The sequence below is a fragment of the Drosophila kikkawai genome, chromosome X (assembly GCF_030179895.1).
Source record: "Drosophila kikkawai strain 14028-0561.14 chromosome X, DkikHiC1v2, whole genome shotgun sequence".
In the NCBI taxonomy this organism is placed as follows: domain Eukaryota; kingdom Metazoa; phylum Arthropoda; class Insecta; order Diptera; family Drosophilidae; genus Drosophila; species Drosophila kikkawai.
In genome coordinates, this window is record NC_091733.1 from 20,990,744 (window position 1) to 21,008,504 (window position 17,761).

The following is a 17,761-nucleotide window of genomic DNA, read 5'->3' on the forward strand; positions in this document are numbered from 1 at the left end:
GGACTGGGGAGCATTGGAATGTCCAAATGTTCGATCATAAAACAAAGACCCAGAGAAAAAAAGAGTAAGAGAAACAGAAACTGAGGCAGGGACAGGGACAGGGAGCCGGGAAAATGAGACAGCGGCCAGCGAGCGAACGAGGTTGAAAACGACGTCGAATCAATGCAGATAATATCAATTATATGTAAAAGATACACATGCATGCGATAGATACATTTGCCCTGATAAGCATTTAAAATATTAACATCCACATTGGAGCCGTGTCTCCGTGTCTCCGTGGAATGCCTCCTCCTCCCCCCCGTCCAACTCGATGTCGTTCCGTGTTTGTGTTTATAATTCATTAGAATCCACAGCTGATTTGAGTTATGGCTGGCAGATCCGATCTCGGGGGACACCAGATATATTTATGCTTTTACGCGCTACAACTTTTATCAAACAAACTCTGCAAACAATATTCCGAATTTTTGATGCTGAATAAAATATCAATAAGTTTAGGTTGCATTCGAGATTTTACATTTAAAAGCCACAATTTAAACCGATATTTTTCGATATTTTTATGATGTTCTCATTTTTTAAACAAATCACAGGCAAAAATTGTCAAATTTTCCATTTGGAATGTGTCTATGTGCTAGTTTTTGTTGGGGTTTTAAATGTCAAAATTTCTCGAATTTTGACAATTTAAAAAATATACAATACATACAAGATTTTTTCCCCCAAACATGGCTAAATTGACCAACAAAAATATATGGCTAAAGAGTCGGAAATGACGACTCACTGACTTGAATTAAAATCAATTAAAATTAAATCAACTATTTTTTATTTTTCGAATGTTTTCTTTTATTTTTACTTTAATTTTAATTTACAAATATATTTTATATATACATATTCATATATTAATATTTAACGAACAAAAAATTTAAGAATTAATAACAAAGATACATAAAATGCATTAATAAAAATGCCATAAATACAATATAAAGTGTTCCTATCGCTGCCATAAAGCAGCTATAAACAGAGTGGGAACAGTTGAGGAGAAACGGCTCATGCATTTTTGGCTGAGTTATGAACCTTTGAAAATTAGTTTCTTGCTCATTTTTGTTTAAAAAATTATTTTAAAATTACAGGTAAGTATTTCAGTAAAACTGAGTAAGCAGTTTTGTTAAGCTTAGAAAAACGAACCCAGAACAGCTTTCCGAATTCATTTTTATGCACTTCTGACTTAGTTATGAATTATTGAATGTTCGTTTTTTTTCGCAAAAATTATCAAAATAAATCGCACCCTTTTTTTATAAATTTAATTGCTGCAAACTGCTAGGAACTGAAAGCGGATGCCGATGGCGAGACAAAGAGCGTTGGCAAGGAGGAGCAGAAGCCGAAACCACTGGGAATGACCTCCGACATTTCCACATGCATCACCTTTTTTTTAAATTATTTAAAGCTGAAATAAATAATAATCCTTAAAAAATGTGTTATTTTTGAGTTATGAGAAGGATGCTGTTTTTTTTTTTTTTGATGGGATAATTTAAATAAGCTCAATAGAAGGACATTCTTGCGGTGGCAAATGAAAGAAACATCAAATATTGCAGAATAGCTAGATGAGCATCACTGGCAGTTAGTAAGATGCCGCTTTCTCCCAATAATGCAATATAGCTAAATGAGCATCACTGGCAGTTAGTGAGATGCCGCTTTCTCCCAGTAATGCAAAATAGCTAGATGAGCATCACTGGCAGTTAGTGAGATGCCGCTTTCTCCCAGTAATGCAAAATAGCTAGATGAGCATCACTGGTAGTTAGTGAGATGCCATTTTATCCCAATAATGCAATATAGCTAGATAAGCATCACTGGCAGTTAGTGAGATGCCATTTTGTCCCAATAATGCAATATAGCTAGATGAGCATCACTGGCAGTTAGTGAGATGCCATTTTGCCCCAATAATGCAGTATAGCTAGATGAGCATCACTGGCAGTTAGTGAGATGCCATTCTGTCCCAATAATGCAATATAGCTAAATGAGCATCACTGGCAGTTAGTGAGATGCCATTTTATCCCAATAATGCAATATAGCTAGATGAGCATCACTGGCAGTTAGTGAGATGCCATTTTGCCCCAATAATGCAGTATAGCTAGATGAGCATCACTGGTAGTTAGTGAGATGCCATTTTATCCCAATAATGCAATATAGCTAGATAAGCATCACTGGCAGTTAGTGAGATGCCATTTTGTCCCAATAATGCAGTATAGCTAGATGAGCATCACTGGTAGTTAGTGAGATGCCATTTTGCCCCAATAATGCAGTATAGCTAGATGAGCATCACTGGCAGTTAGTGAGATGCCATTTTGTCCCAATAATGCAATATAGCTAGATGAGCATCACTGGCAGTTAGTGAGATGCCATTTTGTCCCAATAATGCAATATAGCTAGATGAGCATCACTGGCAGTTAGTGAGATGCCATTCTGTCCCAATAATGCAATATAGCTAAATGAGCATCACTGGCAGTTAGTGAGATGCCATTTTATCCCAATAATGCAATATAGCTAAATGAGCATCACTGGTAGTTAGTGAGATGCCATTTTATCCCAATAATGCAATATAGCTAGATCAGCATCACTGGCAGTTAGTGAGATGCCATTCTGTCCCAATAATGCAATATAGCTAAATGAGCATCACTGGCAGTTAGGCCGATGCCATTTTGTCCCAATAATGCAAAGTAGCTAGATGCGCATCAGTGGCATTAACCGAGATTTTATTGCCTCCCAATGTCGCAATTTGGCTAGATGCGCATCACTGATGAAAGTGAGCATCACTGATGCATATCCGCCGATCGACCAACAATTTATGGCGAAACTGGTATAAACTGTTATACTTTATGTTATGCATTTATACCTTTTTTCCGTCGCCAACAACCACTTGATTGCAACAATAATCTATTTACAACAACATCTCAACAACAGCCAATCCAAATTTCCAAACATTTCCATGCAATTTGCCCGTTTCCCAAATTGGGGTAACAGGCGAACAGAAACCAGCAGCAAGCAACTGCAAACTGGTATAAACTGTTATAAAAACTTTTGGCCAAAAATAATAATTGGTATAAACTGCTATATTTCGTTTTATGCATTTATACCTATTTGTTGCCGACAACAACAGCTTGATGGCAACAACAACCTTTTTACAACAACATCCCTACAAGCAGCCCATCCAAATTTCCAAACATTTCCATGCAATTTGCCCGTTTCCCAAATTGGGGTAACAGGCGAACAGAAACCAGCAGCAAGCAACAGAAAACTGGTATAAACTGTTATAAAAAGTCCAAGTTTCGAACCATTTGGGAGCTGGCGCAAGTAAGCGGAGACTCAAACCTTTTGAATCCAATATTAGCTGTTATTTTACAAATGTAGCTGGGCACACTGAAACTGATCGTCGTTAAATTCAAATTCAAATTTGGCAGTTAAAATATTTAAAAAAATGTAAAAAATTCTAAAAAATTTTAAAAATCTTAAAAAAATGTTAAAAATTCAGAAAAAATTTAAAAATTCAAAAAATTATTTTAAAAAATCAGAAAAAAATTCAAAAAAATAATTTAAAAAATTAGAAAAAAATTTAGATTTGTCTTTCAACAGGTTTTCCACAAACAATCCCCAAATAAATACCGCTTAAACCACACAATTTCAGATTGATTTCCATTTTTTTTATGATTCAAATTTGTATGTTACATCAATTACATTTACACATTTAAAATGTATTTATAAATATTCCAATACTTTACGCCTGCTGGGCTTCAACTAGCCCGGACCCAAGATCCGATCACTGCCATCTGCTTATGCTCCGCCATCCCATCTGCTTGCTCCTCCAGCTTCACCTCTGCCGATCCAATGATCATCAATCAACAATTACAATAATGACTAGGATGATCTTGTCCTTCGCGGATCGCTGCGCACGCTCTTGTTTTCGCTCTTTTAGTGCTGTAAGCATAATAAATAAATAAATGTAAAATTAAATTAAACTATTTAACCTTTTTTTGTAATTATAGGTAAGTATTTTATCAAAACTGAATATGCAGTTTGGTCAAGCTTAGAAAAGGCAACTCAGAAAAACTTTCCGAATTGAATTTCATTCATTTTTGGCTGAAATATGAACCTTTGAAAAATAGGTTTTTTTATCCCCAAAAATTATGAAAATAAATCGCACCACTTTTCCAAAAATATAATATTAAAATTGACAAAAATTGAGATTTAGTACGTAGTTTTATAACCTGTATAAAAACTAACTCGGAACAGCTTGAATTTAATGCATTTTTGGCTTACAAACTGTTCCCAGTCAGAATTCAGCGTAAAAGTATGCTTTGTATTTGCACTTCCGCTTGTTGTTAATTTTCAATTGCATACTGGCGAGCTGGGAACGGAATAGCTAATTCCTTTTTCCTGTTTTTCATCAAATTTCCTCGTCCCATCTAGCTGTGAATATTTTCTTCCCAAGAAAAACAATCAATTTTATTACGTATTTTTATTACGGTTTATTTCGAGTGTTTTTTGTTTGTTTTGTTTTCGTTTTGGTTTTTCTTTTGGGGGATGTGGGCGAGTGTTTCATCCGCTGATGAACAAATTACATTTGACATAATACATAATGAGAACGCTTTTGATGTCGTGTCGCCCTGTTTCCCAAAATCTTGTATTTTGTATTTACTTTTCAATTAATTAATTGCACATGAACATGAGTATTGTACATATGTCGGTGTACTCTTATGTATGTGTGTGCCAATCATGTTCGTGTGTTTCTCATTGCGTTTTCTATTATTTTAGCAACTTAAATTCCCTCTGGAGACTACGATGAAGGTACGTTTCCTATAGCAAAGCTATGTATTCATTTCAGATTCATACCGAACGGGAACGTCAACAAACAAGGTTTCATTTGATTCATTATTCATTTTCCTTTACTCATCGTTAAGGCTAATTCAATCTGCTTTCTTCTCGTTTTATTTTTGTTAAATTTAAGGTGTGTGTTTTTGGCGAAAAATCATTACGTAATTATAGGGGCAGTGGATGCTTGTGGGGGGCATTAATACAGTGCTAGCTCAGTGTTTATTGATTATTTTAGATGAATTTAAAACGAGAATCGGAATAAAAAATAGGTAATATTAATGGGTAAAATAATCAATTTTCTGCAAAGAATTTTGCTTTGACTTTTTAATAAACCCAAACTTAATTCTTGTAGAATTTTATATATTCAAGCTTGTGGCACAAAAGAAATTCTTGTTTGACAAAAGATTTCGAATATTTTCTAATATTAAGATGAAATTCAAAGAGTTTTAAAGATTTTTTACTCACGATTAACCTACAGTTACAAATTAATCGAACTAATCGACCGTTAATCGATCATTATCGGCTTTCACTGGGCACTGTATGGGCATAAACCAAGTTAAAAAGAAAAAAGAAAATGCCACTTCTGTATAACTCTTATTGGCGGATGTGGGGGGTGTGTGGGTGTGCGTGTGTATTTTCATCGATATATTCGATAAATCGATTCGACAACAACAACAACAACAAAAAGAAAAGGCACAATTTTGATGAAACGCTTTCCCATGCTTTTGTCAATGCGCGCGTGTCCTCCCAATGGAAATGGAAATCATCTCTTGCCGTGTGTGGAAATTCTAGGGCGAAAAGGTTAGTCAAAGAAAATCCATTTTTTTTCAGCAGTTCCTTGCTCTAATTTGCAATATACATTAATATATATATATTCTTTATCTAGTTGATAATTGCTTGAGTTAGTTAGTTTTTGAGGGATTCACGTTTTGTTTTTCTTTGTTTCTTGTTTTTAGTAAAATCTAAGGCTAGTTGGAAAAGTGATGCGGGGGGCGTGGAGAGGTTAGATCGGCTCTCCTGCTGCTCGTGGGAAGAACCAATTGTTCACTAGGAGAATTCTGCAATGCCAGCCCCAGATTATTTTAAGTATGTTTTTTTTGTTTGGTTTTTGTTTTTTGAGCGAAAAAAAATCACTTGTTACAATTAGTTACCCAAAAAAGACGTGGGGCACACCCTGTTAAGCGGTTATCTATAGTTTCACTTTCTCTTTTTGTTTTCTTCTGTTCTCCCTTCTCCTCTCACTTCTTCTTCTGCCTTTTTTGTTTAGGTTTTTTAGGTTAATGCAATTAATTACGCTAGTTGGATGTATCAAATTGATTAAGAAGAAGCTTGCCATTTGTTTTAATTTGTATTTTGTTTATTACACTTAAGGATGCTAAGTGTTAGCTTTCGCTTCTTCTTCGTCCTTCGGTAGCTTTTTGTTTTTTTTTTTTGTTTATATATGAAATTATTTGCATATCATTTGTTTAGTTTCTTTACTTTTGTTTTTCTTCATTGTTTCCTTTTTTATTTATTTAATATAACAATGGTGAAAATTATATCATGAACTTGTTACTGCAGCTTTGTTTTTATATATATTTGCATATATTTTTTAAATAATATCAAATTTACTCAAACAAAAAAAAATAAGAAAGAAATAAAGAAAGCTGTTTCAAGTAGGAGGGAGAGAAAGAGAGAGGGCAGTAAATAAAGGTATTATTAATAGTAAGTAGTAAAAAAAAAATAATAGTATTTCTATGCATATTTGTATGAATAATAATATTAACACTCAACTTGAATTTAGCTAAATTTCTTCTCGAACGAATTTCGTACGTGTTTTGCTTTTCGTCTGTGCGTAAATTGGTTTTACTTAGTTTTCAATTGAAATTCATCAGCAAATATTTAGAGTTATCCCCAGCTAGCGTTCTTCACTTTTCTATTTATTTATTTGATTTATTTATTTGCCTTTGCAATTCGATTTGTCGCTTCAATACGGAAAAAAAAACATAGTTTATGTATTGTAAATATGTGTTGGGTGTGTGTTCGTGTTTGTATATAAAATTAGACCGCATCGGTAATCCATGTATGTATGCATGTATGTGTGTGTGTGTTTTGTGTGTATTATCTACATACAATATTTGTTTTTAAATATACAATATTATTACTCATAATATATTAGATTTAAATCAACGCGACACTTTGCTTCTGCCTTCTGCTTCCTTAGTCCTTCCTCAACTCCCCTTCGTCCCCTCAACTGTGGCCATAGTTCACTTGACTTGATAAGGAGTGCGACGATTTCTGGCGGACTATATTCTAAATGGTACAGATACATATATAAGTAGATGTGTAGTGAATGAGTTTGTGTGTGTATGTAGGTGTTTATATGCAACTTTTCCGCTAGTTTCTAGTATTCTTTATACGTACGCAAGTTTGTTATTCATTTCTTAACTTTTTTTGTTTGTTTTTTTGTTTTTTTTTTTTTTGTTGCTTTTAGGCAAAGGCGATTGGGAAAAATTACATACATCTAACAACAAATGCACCAACGTTCATCTTCATCATCGTCATTATTAGCATTAGCATTATTATTATTCAATCAATGTGTATTTATCATTATTTATTATCATTATCGTAATGGTAAATCGTTATCGTCATCATCTGACTTTATATCTGCCGCCGCATCCGTCGGTCATCGTCGTCAATATTATTCGTAGTCAGCTAATAAACATTGTCGTACTTAAACTTACATTATGCAGTGTATGTGTGTGTGTGTTTGTGTGTACATATTTTCCTTTCTTTATATAGATCAATAATATATATCAAAAAACACATTATCGTCAACATAACTAACTCGCTATAACTCTTGGCTCTCGTATGTGTATATAAACATCAACATAAACAAACAACACTAGCGCTTCATCTCTCTATGCCTTTATATAATCGGATCTTACGTCTATATGTAAGTGGTGTGTTGTATATATATTTCGCTTTTACCTTTTGTTTTCTTGTTTATACCCAACTTTGTTCTAACTAAAAACTATACACCTTTGTCCGCCTTATTCAGTTTGAACATCTATGTATATATCCCATCTCTCCTCTCTTTCTCTCTATCGAATTCCCTACGAAATGCCAAGTGCTTCTGCGCTTTCTCTTCCTGAACTCCTCTCAGCTGTTCTCCTCTGGCTTGCTTTCTTCTGATCGTACAGTTACAGTACACCTGTGTGTATGTGTGTGTGTGGGGGGGGGGGGTACCATCCAAAACTTTTTGTTGGGCAATTTGCTACATTAAGTTGGCTGCTGCGGCTGCGTTATAAGAAATCGTTTGTCTGCTGTCTGCTGTCCGTGTTTTTACTGACTGTCGCGTCGTTGTTGTTGAAGTTGTAATAGTTGTTGAAGTTGTTGAAGTTGTTGGAGTTGTTAGAGTTGAAATAATTGTTTTAGTCGTTACAGTTATTGTAGTTATTCAAGTTACTGCTGCTGCTGTTGTTGATTTGCTGTTTGTTGTTTCAGTTGCTGTTTCTGTTGTTGTTGTTGTGATGCTTCCTCATCATCAGTGCGGCGTCTTCTGTTGCGTCTGCTGATTTGTTGCTGCCGCTGTTGCTCCTATTGTTGCTGTTGTTGTTCTCGAAACTGGCCGAGATCGAACCCGAGGCGGCAGTGTCCATGTTGTGGTGGCTGTTGGTCATAGAGATTCCTTGGAAGGTACCCAGATGGTTGGTCCCGACTGTGACCAAATCATTGATTTCACTTTGCTATAGATCTCCTCAATGGTATCGCCCTGAACAACGCCTGTAGGGAATCATCAAAAAGATACATATATGTATAAGGTTGATGTCTAAAATTCACAAGACTTACCCGTAAAGTATTCGCCGAATTCCTGTTCCATCTTAATCGCCCGCTCATAAGTCTTCTTGGCCTGCTCCTCTGTCATCCGACGATTCATCTCCCTGCGAATAATCATCATATATTAAATAGGAGAAGGCTTTGGAATTCTTCATGTCATATTAACTCACATCACCGAGTCCACGGACTTGGGCTTGATGAACACAGCCACGGGATAGAGCTGGGCCACTTGGAGCCGCTTGATCGCATTCCCGGAAACGTCCAGGATGCAGTGTTTACCCTTTTCCGCCACCTCGCGCACACTGGCCACAGAGGTGCCGTACAGGTTATCGTTGTACTGGCCCGCCTCGATGAACAGATGATTCTGGATGTCGCGCTCCATTTGCTCGCGCGAGGACACGAAATGATAGTCCCTGCCGTCCACCTCGTATTCGCGCTTGGGTCGGGTGGTGTCTAAGGGTGAAGAGAGCATAATAGTATCTGGAGGGTAAAGCTGAGCATATATATATATTTACGTGGCACACAGGAGCCGAACTTTTCGGGATACTCCGATATTAGGTCATCGTTGATGCGGTCCTTCAGGGGTCCCAGGATTATTACCGGACGCGTGTAGTTGATGGACAAGCGCTGCACGGCCTCGTAGGACAGCACAGTCTCCTCGGAAGCTGGAAAGTAGGGCAAGCAGTTGGATATTAGGACCGTGGCGACGTGCACGAGTGCTCTACTACATCATCGCAGTGTTCTAGAGATGAGTGGATAGCGGGGAGGATGGGATTTCTTGGACTAGATTTACTTTCAAATCGGATCAATATTTCAAAAACTTTGGTTGGGATCAGCATTACATATAACGTGAGATCAGTTAGAGCTAAGGATACAGTTTATGGATCTTCTGGGGGGGGGGGGGGACAAACGGGAGGATATATATAATATAACTCTAAGCTAGGTTTCACAAAAGTTAAACTGTTTTCAGGGTTAAATTAGCAAAATATACAAGAGTCCCAGGCAGGAGATTTAAGATTAAGGATTATAATTTAAGTTTTAATTTAAATTTTAAGATCAGTTCTTATTTTCAATTTTGGACTTCCTACGAGGAGTTCGATTTTCTCAATACATTCAAAATATACAATATAGAAAATGAAACGGCAATTAAAATCGAAATCGTATTCCAAAATGTAAATGCAATATATATGTGGGCATGTGGAGTTATGGTAAGTATTCAAAGCTACACGACACTCTCATGTATGACATACACTCGACATATGGGAGAAATAGGATATAGATGGTGTGAGTGTTTGGAGCAGGCGAACACTACGATTACGATAACGATAACGATTACGATTACGGTTGCATACTACATACATGACATCATGATCTTTTACATACATGGCACACACATAGTTCTGGGACACACAATACCGAAATGAGTGAGGGGGCGTCGTGTGTTACATTTATTTAAGGTGGAATTATATAGAGAGAGCTAGCTCAGATGATATATATATATTATTTTGGGGGTCAGTTTCATTGGTTGTTGTTGTTGTTGTTGAAGGAAATCACAATCGCACTTCTTGTTTTTTATTTTTTTGGGTTTGGATTTACTCACTTGACTTGACTTGAAGAGACTTACTGAGACGATCGACTTTTAACGACTTTTCTACGACCAAATAAAACTCCCTCGATTTGTACAATTCCTTTATTTTTTTGTTTTATAGTTTGTCAGACCGTAAATATTTCACAAATATCTGAGAAACAAGGGTGGGGGGTGGTAAAGGGAAGACCTCTTCTCATATATATTTTTTCTCTTCCGTTCAAGAAACAATTTTTGCGGGTGAGGGGTTAACACATGCAGAATACGAACAGACGAGCAAATATAGTACATTAATGACAACAGCAAGCCAACTCAATTTTGTGATCGGTCCAGTACTCACTGTATATACTATATATAGTGTGTGGGTGTGATTTAACTCGGAGGAAAAGACGGGGCAATCAATTAACTACCAAGTCAAAGGGAGAAAAGCACTCTAAGCTCAACTCAATCGGGCTGGGTTTCCGTTATTTTTTTTTTATTATTTATTTCCTGGGTGATTCTACAATGTGAAAAAAAGGGGGGAGTGGCGGTGGGAGTTACGATACCGAGTGTTTGTGTGAGTGTGTGTGGGATCACAGGACTAATTTGCACTATTATGTGGAGTCATTTGGTTCTACGCAACGGTCAACAATTCACAATTTATAAATAAAGTTTACAACATAATCAAAAAAAGGGGGGGAAATAAGATCAGAAAAAATATATATTTTCCCTATTTGTGGAGGTAAACTCCCAATTACGCGGCCACAACACAGGGAAACAAGAAAAAAAAAAAACAAGAAAGGAAGCTAACTTCGGCACGCAGAAGTTTGTATACCCTTGCAGATCGAATCGGAAATCGATAACTTAGCTTAACTGTGCTAGTTTTTTATCATAAAGATCGTAAGACTCTAAACAATGAATTTTTCCTTTCAAATTTTAATAATTTTAAATATGTAAAACTTTAAAACATGTACAAATTTGGGTTTCTCTAGCAAACATGGCTAGATTAGCGCTGCTGTTGATGCTGGATGATGTAGGATCAAAAATTACTCCTGGAATTATAAGGGTATTATAAGGGCAGGGGTATAAAGATATCCTAACTAGGGATGACAAAAAGCATCGATATATTTATAATCTATCGGCATTTGACTCGAATTTCGATATGTAAATCGATATTGAAATGTTTGGATAAATCTATTTCCTTTTTGATATATCTGACCAATAGAATCATACAAAAACAATATAAATCAACCATATAAATGAATATAAAACAAAGTTCTAAGCAAGAATAGGTTGTTATTATCTCCAGAAGGTCATAAGACCTGATTTAAACCTGGTTCTCTCTGGCTCACCGAACCTGTATTCAAAAATACATCAATATACTGAAATTTACTAAAGGTATTTTTTTTTTCAAGGATATAACTATTATGTATGCCACCTTTTCTTCTCGCGATAGATATAGATGGGAGGAAGAGAGAGAGAGAGAGATATGGGGTGAGACAGCGTGAATGAGAGAAAAAGAAAAAGCAAGAGATAGGCGGAAATCAAATCAATTTAAAGGAACAAACGGAATATACATACAACCAAGTGGAAATGATCTTGCAAAATTTTGTTTCTTTGTATTCATAACTAAATATTTAACTTTCATTCTTGCTGGATTTTTTTTTTTATAGAAGAAAACATAAGCTTTGTTGTAATTTTCACTAGTATTACGAAAAAAGAAGAGACTTGTTGTTGAATTTTTTTTGCTGTTGGTTGTTGTGGTTGCTTTTTGGTTGGTTTTTTTTTTTTGTGATTGTTGGTTGGTTCAGTTGCTCGACTTACGATAGTCAGCGTCATTATTCTCCAAGTAGATCAGAGTTATCTGCTCCATATCGGGTAGCTCCACCCTGTAGATAATCTCGCCTGATCGATTGGTGGATTAGTTGTCGATTGAGGTGTACGGAAGGTTGATAAGCGCAGATTTAGAAGAATTTAGTAGTTGATTTGGTGGTTTGTTGGTTGGTTGGTTGGTTGGTTGATTGGTTGTCGCAGTTCGTGAGCGCATGGTTACAACAAATATATATGTATACATATAGAGATATATTTCGGTTTGTTTTGTTTTTTTTTTTAATGTTTTGTTTTCGGTTTTTTATGTTTTCGATTTTTGATTTGTTTGAGAAGTTAAATATTTATAAATATATATATATAGAGAGGGAGATATTATTGCGATACGTATGTATATGCATGAGTGTATTTTCAAGAAAGTTTCAAGAGGTTTAAACAAATGGTTTACAAATAACAAATTAGGTTTATTTGTTGTGTTTGTTCCATATATACATACATATATGGATGGATGGATATATTGGGAAATAGAAAGATGAAGTGACGCAGAATAGAATAAAACAATATAGTAGATATATAGTAGCAGACATAGTAGTAGAATAGTAGTAGTAATAGTAGTAGATTCGAACGGTTGAGAGAGTTGAGACAAAACAGTAGTAGTTGTTGTTGTTTGTTGTTGTAGTTGTTGAAGTAGTTGTTGAAATAGTTGTTGTAGTAGTAGTTGTTGTTGTTTGTTGTTTGTTGATTGATTGGTTGGTTGGTTGGTAGTAGTAGGCAAACAACACAAGAATTCAAAGTAGTTCACACAGACACAAGGGGTTAAAAATGTAAAAGAAGAAGAACAGAAATACCAAAAGATTAACAACAAATCGTAATCACAGCTTTCATCGTGTCTTGTACTGTACTGCACTGTACTGTGTGTGTGTTTCGATAAAATATATATATGGGGCTGCGATTGAGAACTCATTGATGTTTATATATCGAAAAGGATAGATCGGGGAGAGTTAAGTCTAGATCTTTCCTATAGCGAAGGCTTTTATTTGTGTCTGTGTGTGTGTGTGTGTGTTTTCCGAGTCGAGTATTGTCCTCGCAAAACGTTCTTTCGGAGTTCAGAGGAGGAGCAGGAAGAGGAGGAGCACTCTTTAGTAATTCTGTATTCACACCAAGCACATTTAATGTATGTATGCCGTACACACATATGCACATACCGACTGGCGTACAGCCAGGCCCAGTTACATCTATGTACATTCAGATTTATTGATCGACATCGAATCGAGCGTGGCAAAAACATTGAAACACGACGTGTGATGCAAGCGAGTTGGATAATAAAGAGAACAGCAAGTTTTGATCGAAATGGTATTGATTGATTGTCGGTATAATTATAATCGAGGGAAGGGTAGGGGTCTGTCCGTAGGTAAGCCTGATGTTTGTAACTAAATAGTACATCCAAAAGATTGATCTAAGCCAGACCTCGTACAATCCGCTCTTTCGATTTGATTAAACAGAAGGAATCTTAGGAGAAAGGTCCTTATCTCGTTCAAAAACTCTCGTAGAGTGCAGATAAAAAACAAAAACTCTCTCGTTTGCTACTGAGCGGAGTCTAAAAGCTGTTGTTGCTTGTACATTGCCGTCAAAGCGTGGAAGAGAATGGGAGAAAGAAGAGCCTCTTACGAGCTCTGGTTTAAACACCGAATCATTTTTCTTGGATGTCTCTATCTAATGGTAAAATGTCCGTAATATAGGTCATAAGTTCACCAAGAGCAAATGCAATTATGTATTTTTGTTGAAATCACCAAGTAGAAGTCGTGTAGGGTAAACGTTCTATGTATGCTTTCATATTTTTAATGAACATTTTATGTACGCTTGGCAAGTGTCTAGTTCGTAAGGGAATAAAACATGAGCCATTGTCATATCATGTAATATCAATGCACATACATGATACTCTCAATTTTGATCAGATTATGTACATTTACATTACATTATTTGTACATTAGACACCAAATTGATGATCATCGATACATCTTATTGGCCTAGTTTCTTTTTTTTTCACATTTAGTGTACATTTATTGGACATTTACATGCATATGATTGAGTTCTGTGGTAATGTTACATTGGACGACCTATTGAAATCCTCAAGTCTTCAGGGATGTGGCGGTATGTATATGAAGGTATGTATGTATGAAACAAACTATATATCACAAATTAATTCATACATATAATTGAGGCCTAGTTATATTTTGAGAATCTCTGGATGTATTTATAGCCAGGGCGTACGAGTATAGAGATCGCCGAATATGTGTGATGTACAAGGATGTAAGAATGTAAGGGAGAAATGTACTGGAAACTATAAAAGGTGGAACAAACAAAGAGAGTGGAGATCAGGAATTAATCCAGTTTATATTCACGTCAATTCTGTGTGATGATGTACTGATGTATGTCTGCATGTATGTAAATATGTATGTTATGTATGTTAATATGCATGTATGTACGTAAGTTATGGCAGAGACTGGAGACTGGTGTTAGTTCTTACAGCAAATGCAATTCTATGTGTGTAAATCGGATGTTAGCGTCTTACAAAATGTTATATTACGTATTCAGATTCAAATATGTATATGTATAGATAGATAGATATATGTATAAGTTGATATCGATATGTATATGTATGTAAATTCTTCGGATCGAGTGAGTACATACCTCCTTCAGCATTGGCATCGTCTTGTGTGTAGCAAAGCATAAAGGCTAGAAAAACGAAGAGAAAATAAACGAGAAACCGAAAGGGAAGAGAAAATAGAGAAGAACAGAAGAGAAGAGAATCGAAAGAGATATATGTTTTGGTCAGTTTAAAACAGAATAGCGGTGGCGATCGGTTCATTTCGGTAGACAGAGTTATATTATCATTTGTGGTAAAATGTGATTATGAATGGTTCTTTCACTTGTATAAGTTAATGGTTAATATTCTAATATGCGGTTTTTTTTTATTTAATGCCAGAACCATTCAAGATCAGAGAAACCATCTAGGGGTTCCCTCTGTCTCTGCTGTATGTACAATATATTATTAGTTGGAAACAGACATAGCGGGGTATCAAGAGTTGTTTTGCTGGTTTTCATAGTCGCAGTAGTGATGTAAATATTTGATGAAAGCAGTTGGACACACAGTTATTATTATTAGTTTGATTTCTTGATAGAGAGAACAGCAATAAGAAGATATATATGTAGATATATATGTGTGTACTGTCAGTAGGGAGTAGCAGGAGAAAAAGCTTCTTTTTTTAAATGAACAAAACAACGAAATCAACTTGGTTTCATCTCGATGATGGATATGATGTAAAACGTGCTCTTCGTCGCAGTTACTTTGGATACAGAACAGTTACTTTAGCCTAACCCAAGACTATATATATGATAGCTATATAAAGAAAACCCCTCAAGGACTACCAGTTAGTAAGATCGTGAGTGTGTGTAGGTATAGCTTACTGTCTATATGTGGGTGTGTAGTGAGAGAGACTAGACCCGTGGAAAGCCCTGACACCTTAATGCATTTACAAAACGGTTTGAGCTAGATATACTGATATATCCATATATTTGCAGGGGGGAGTCCTCATTTCATCATATTCATAACTTACGTTGCGGTTCATTCGCCTGGTTGTTGTTGACATTGTTGATGTCAATCTCGCTGGTGCTGCTCACAACTCCATTGGCTAAACACACACATTTAACATGGGGTTCGATCGGGGGTTCGGGGTCACGGCACACACAAAATTATAAATACAACATCGACATCCAAGCACATCGAATAGAAGATGTCAAATGTGAGATGATGTACGGGTAATGTATCATTGGTTCATCATCATCATCATCATCGGTGGTTTTTATCCATGTGTGGTTGGTTGGTGGTGGTGAGTGTGGATTGAGTATGAGTGTTGGGACATCACGGGTTATCGGGGGGATAACAATATATAAATATATGAAAATAAACAGAAATATAAATCAAATAGAATGCAAAGAAAAATGGAAACAATAAAATGTAATTAACAATGGCTTGAATAATCCAACACAAATGAATTTAAATCAATAATTTCTCAGAGAATTTGCTTTTTCTGTTAACTTTTTAATTAAAATACATCAACATTGAGGAAGACAATAAACAACTATAAACAAACATGAAAAATCTGTAGCCGATGGTGACTGTTCCTGATTTAAAGGGTACTTTCTAGTTCTATAGACTCATCTTTATTTATTCCCAAAGAACAGTCCCCATTTGGCTAAAAATTGGACAAGGACCTTAAGAGTGAGTTCTGTTGGTGCAAAAGATGAAACCTTGATAACATTTACATCGATTGTCTTACTATTTAAATCAAATCAAAACAAAGGCACACACAATTTTTAGACACTCGAGCACCCGCCCAAGGGACATCAGACACACAAGCACACACCCAGTCAGAGAATCGGTAGAGAAAGAGCGACAGAGTTAAAGGACTGTGTTGGACCTTAAGTTTAAATCTAGACCTTCCCGCCTCCATTGCTTTCGGTCGGTTTTTTTTTTCCTCGTTTTCACAGTCTCCCGAAACGAACTCACGACGGAGTGAGAGATAGAGAGAGTCGGACGGCTGGCTTCCCTTGAGACTTGGTCTACTTACGCTCTTGGTCGCTGCCATCTTCATTCTTCTCATCGCGACTCTTCATAAACGGAAATTTGCGCGAGAATGTGAAATTCTTTTTCTTTCGATCCAATGTCGATTGCTAAAACAAATGAAAAATATGATTATATTTAAGAGAAAATATTATTGAATTAAATTCAAAGTAAGATACCCACCTTATCCATATTATTGTTGGCCGCCGCATGTCCCTGGAACTTGACGCTGCGATCCCTGGCCCGCATCTTTCGCTCCCATCGCCTCTTCGACGGCACTATGCCGATCTGCTCGTCCTCGTTGTCGCCCAGGACACGCCTTGCCTGCCACCACTCATCATCGGAGGCGTTCGTCACATGCAGTATATCGCCGTGCTTGAAGGGCAATCCCCGCGACGGCAAGCCATCGTCCCGATTCGGATCGTAATCGAATAGAGCGCGCACATACAGCGACCGCTTCTGTGTGGTCCGCAGCAGAGTTCCCGTTCCTCCAGCGCCGAGGGCCGCCTGCTGTTTCAGCTCCTGGATGCGAGCCTCGAAGCGGTTGTATTCCTCGGGCCGGTACTGTGCCACCAGGGTAACCACGCCTCCAGAAGTCTGCATTTACAAATAAGAAATTAGTACTCATATATATTTTGGTTTTTAATTTTCAATTTCAAAGTCACCTTGAGAGCCTGGGCCGCCTCCTCGTGGGTGGCATGCGTGAGGTTAACATTGTTTACGCTCAGCAACTGATCGCCACGCTTCAGCTCAGAGCCCAAGTCGGCAGGGCCGCCGGTCAGAATGAAGGACACATAGATGCCCTGGCCATCCTCGCCGCCAACGATGTTGAAGCCCAGGCCCTGCGGTCCCTTTTGGATGGTGATGGTGCGCGGTTCTCTACAGGGGATTTAACGGGATATCAGTTGTGGCAAAAGAGGGAGCAGGGGGTGCTGTTCTTTCGCTCTTACCTGGTAATGTCCTCGGTGCTGACAGCGCGCGGGGTTCCTGGCGGTACGGCGGCCAGTACATTTGTGGAGGCGTATCGCGAGCCGGGCTCTAAGGAGTGATTTTTGTTCAAGGTTTAT

General features: G+C 36.9%; 1 protein-coding gene across 24 annotated transcripts in view; it reads right to left on the reverse strand.

Moving 5' to 3' along the window:
• Positions 1 to 4,489: 4,489 nt before the first annotated feature.
• Positions 4,490 to 17,761, reverse strand: part of dlg1 (discs large 1) — a 48,552-nt gene continuing 35,280 nt past the window's right edge. For 7 of the 24 annotated variants that reach the window (XM_017180951.3, XM_017180952.3, XM_017180941.3 and 4 more), the window contains 11 exons: positions 17,645 to 17,732; positions 17,360 to 17,573; positions 16,878 to 17,291; positions 16,702 to 16,804; positions 15,688 to 15,762; positions 14,762 to 14,806; positions 12,068 to 12,148; positions 9,195 to 9,344; positions 8,850 to 9,132; positions 8,692 to 8,783; positions 4,490 to 8,625 (listed from right to left, as the gene is read on the reverse strand). In XM_017180951.3, the coding sequence (XP_017036440.1) occupies positions 8,519 to 8,625; positions 8,692 to 8,783; positions 8,850 to 9,132; positions 9,195 to 9,344; positions 12,068 to 12,148; positions 14,762 to 14,806; positions 15,688 to 15,762; positions 16,702 to 16,804; positions 16,878 to 17,291; positions 17,360 to 17,573; positions 17,645 to 17,732 (1,652 nt within the window). In that variant the 3' untranslated portion in view covers positions 4,490 to 8,518. The remainder of the gene's footprint in view (positions 8,626 to 8,691; positions 8,784 to 8,849; positions 9,133 to 9,194; positions 9,345 to 12,067; positions 12,149 to 14,761; positions 14,807 to 15,687; positions 15,763 to 16,701; positions 16,805 to 16,877; positions 17,292 to 17,359; positions 17,574 to 17,644; positions 17,733 to 17,761) is intronic. The other 17 variants (XM_017180956.3, XM_017180963.3, XM_070288479.1 and 14 more) reach the window with 7 other exon arrangements.